This window comes from Penaeus monodon, chromosome 25 (genome assembly GCF_015228065.2).
Source record: "Penaeus monodon isolate SGIC_2016 chromosome 25, NSTDA_Pmon_1, whole genome shotgun sequence".
Lineage (NCBI taxonomy): Eukaryota > Metazoa > Arthropoda > Malacostraca > Decapoda > Penaeidae > Penaeus > Penaeus monodon.
The window spans coordinates 32,295,516-32,298,087 of record NC_051410.1 but is presented as its reverse complement, the minus strand read 5'-3'; the positions used below and the strand labels follow the sequence as shown (position 1 = coordinate 32,298,087).

Below are 2,572 nucleotides of genomic sequence, written 5' to 3'. Positions count from 1 at the left end.
TCCTGTTTCTGAAATGTATATTTTTCCTTTGTAGGGGAACACATGAGAAAAGATACTTGCGTAACCCCTTTCAAAAAATCCCACAAAAAAGGAGGGAATACATCATTTTAAAAAGGGGACTTACTGTGAAATTTTAAATAAAAAACTAAAGATAATATTTCTTTGTTTTTAATTTTTTTTATTCAAAGCAAAAACAATTTTTTTTTAGGAAAATGTAATTAAAACCTCCACAGCTGCCTCTTTGCCCCAGATTGCTAAGGTCCTTCTGAAATTACAAAGAATACAGTTATACAAAGTGCCAAAATTTCAGATCCTAGAACAAAGTACAGTAACAAACTCTTTAGATTTATTCATCTTCCTTCTAGACCATTACCATGATTTTTATAGATGCACAAAAAGTGTGTGTTTCCAGTTTTCTGTAGCCATTTACCAATGAAATACTTTACACAGTGTTTTCATAGAAGAAGAAAGACACTCCTGAATCCAGCCCTGCTAATGCCAAGTGTTTATGAAGCCTCCATAAAAATCCATTAGAGCTTCCAAAAATCAGCCCACTCATCGTAGGCAAAAAATCCTAGTCAGTCAAATTTTAGGAAGGAAAAAACTGGGGCTTTGGGGTCCTCCAATTCGCTGTTGCGTTTGAGCAGATTTTAATGAAAAGTGATGAAAATGTTGTATGCAAGTTTTTAAAAGGTACTTAGAGTCAAGTGATTAGATTATAGAAGTAAATTTGTAAATCAGAGGACTCCGGAGTTGTGAGTTGTCTATTTTTTATATCCTGAAATTGGAATGACTATAGGTATAGAAAAATGTCATATTTGAAAAAATAATTCCAAGTCTTTTGGCTTAGTTTGTTCTATACATCTTGAAAAACAAATCTGTGTGTCTTGTTTTCATTTCCCATCTGTCAGTGCAAAGTCTAAGTATTCAGGTAAAATATGCAAATTGCCATTTAAAAATCAGTTACCCTTATTTTTGTATCCTTGGTTTTTTAATACTTTTGTAAATATATCTATTTGTTAATTTACTGTTACGTTTATTTGGTCTTTATAAGTACAGATTTTAATTTTCATGTTTTACCACACAATCATGTTAGTCATATTTGCTATCATTAATTTTCTTCTTTTTATTTCAGCTGTGCAGCCTTGAGATTCATTGCAAATAAATATGACTCGACTGGGAAATGGTACCCTCAAGATCTTGAAGTCCGATGCAAGGTTGACGAATACTTGGACTGGCAGCATCTTAACACTAGAGCTCATGGCATGGGATTCTTCAGAAATAAGGTACTAACAGTACTTTTTGCCTTGTAAAGGATTACCATGAACTCCTTTAGTGTAGATGTTTGAAATGCTAGATTCCTACATTTCATTCTAAATGTTATTCACTTAACTTAAATTTTACACTATTATGTGTAGCACTATATTAGGAAATAAATTTTTTGTTGCTGTATATAACAAAAAATCCCAAATCCTGAAAGAGAATGGAAAGAGAGGCAAATGCATGATTCTGTTGTTCGTTGCTCAATATTTCTTCTAAAAAGTGGCTACTCACCCTAGGTTCTGGGGTACTCTAATTCACCAAGTTCCCTTTATTAAAAAATAATGGTGGCATTGCAGGCAGTAGAATTCAGTAAAAAATGTAATGAAAAAAAGTGTTTTAAAATATAAAGTATATGTAAACACTACATTATTTCTTTTTCACAAGAGAGATGATGAATCAGAACATTCTAGACACTTTTCTTGGATATAAGGAGTGGACTTTGGTATTTACTATTGTTTCATACTGTTTGAATTATCTAGTGAATTATTTCTACCAGGAATTGTTTTCTCTTCAGTATGCACCTGCATAAAGTGTGTGGTTTTTGTTTTGCATTTGATATTTTACCTGTTATCTTATCATTGTTATAAATCCAAAAACTCAAATACCATCTTCTTGCAGATTCTGTTGCCAGCACTGAAGAAGAGTGAACCAGATATGAAAGTGGTCAATGAACACAAAAAGGAACTAGGCCGAGTTGAGAGAGATTTCAAGAATTACTTCCTAGGATCAAAGCCATTCATTGCGAGCGACCACATTACCATCGCAGACTTGCTTGCTGCCTGTGAATTTGAGCAGCCTATAGCTGGGGGTTACAGCATGTCTCAGCCTATCCAAGATTTCATTGAAAGGGTGAAGAGTCAGATAGGGCCAGATTATGATGAGCTGCATTCTACCATGAGAGATTTTGCTGCAAAGGCTTCTAGGTAACAAAGTAAAGAATTTGTATTTGGTTTTATTTTTGTCTGGTTCTATATAGATTAGATACTATTCCCATAGCAAATTATTTCTGTATGAAAATTTAATTGAGAATAAATTTGTGATAAACCTTGTAATATATTTACAGAAATAACCTTTGCTGTAAAGTTTGTAATTAATCTGTATTATGTTTTGAAAGATGATTAAAACAGATAATAATATAATCCCAGTTTATGGGTAAAATATGGAAAATAATAACCATACCCAAGAAATTTAGATATTGCATTTGCAAAAATAGTGAGAAATATTTAGAGACATTATGAGGTGTATCCTG

General features: G+C 32.5%; 1 protein-coding gene across 1 annotated transcript in view; it reads left to right on the top strand.

Annotated features, from left to right (window-relative positions):
- LOC119589366 (glutathione S-transferase theta-1-like) overlaps positions 1-2,367 on the top strand; it is a 7,003-nt gene extending 4,636 nt beyond the window's left edge. The window contains exons 2-6 of the mRNA XM_037937984.1: positions 35-87; positions 209-323; positions 535-577; positions 1,136-1,286; positions 1,942-2,367. Coding sequence (XP_037793912.1) covers positions 35-87; positions 209-323; positions 535-577; positions 1,136-1,286; positions 1,942-2,250 — 671 coding nt within the window. The 3' untranslated portion in view covers positions 2,251-2,367. The remainder of the gene's footprint in view (positions 1-34; positions 88-208; positions 324-534; positions 578-1,135; positions 1,287-1,941) is intronic.
- The last annotated feature ends 205 nt before the right edge of the window (positions 2,368-2,572 follow it).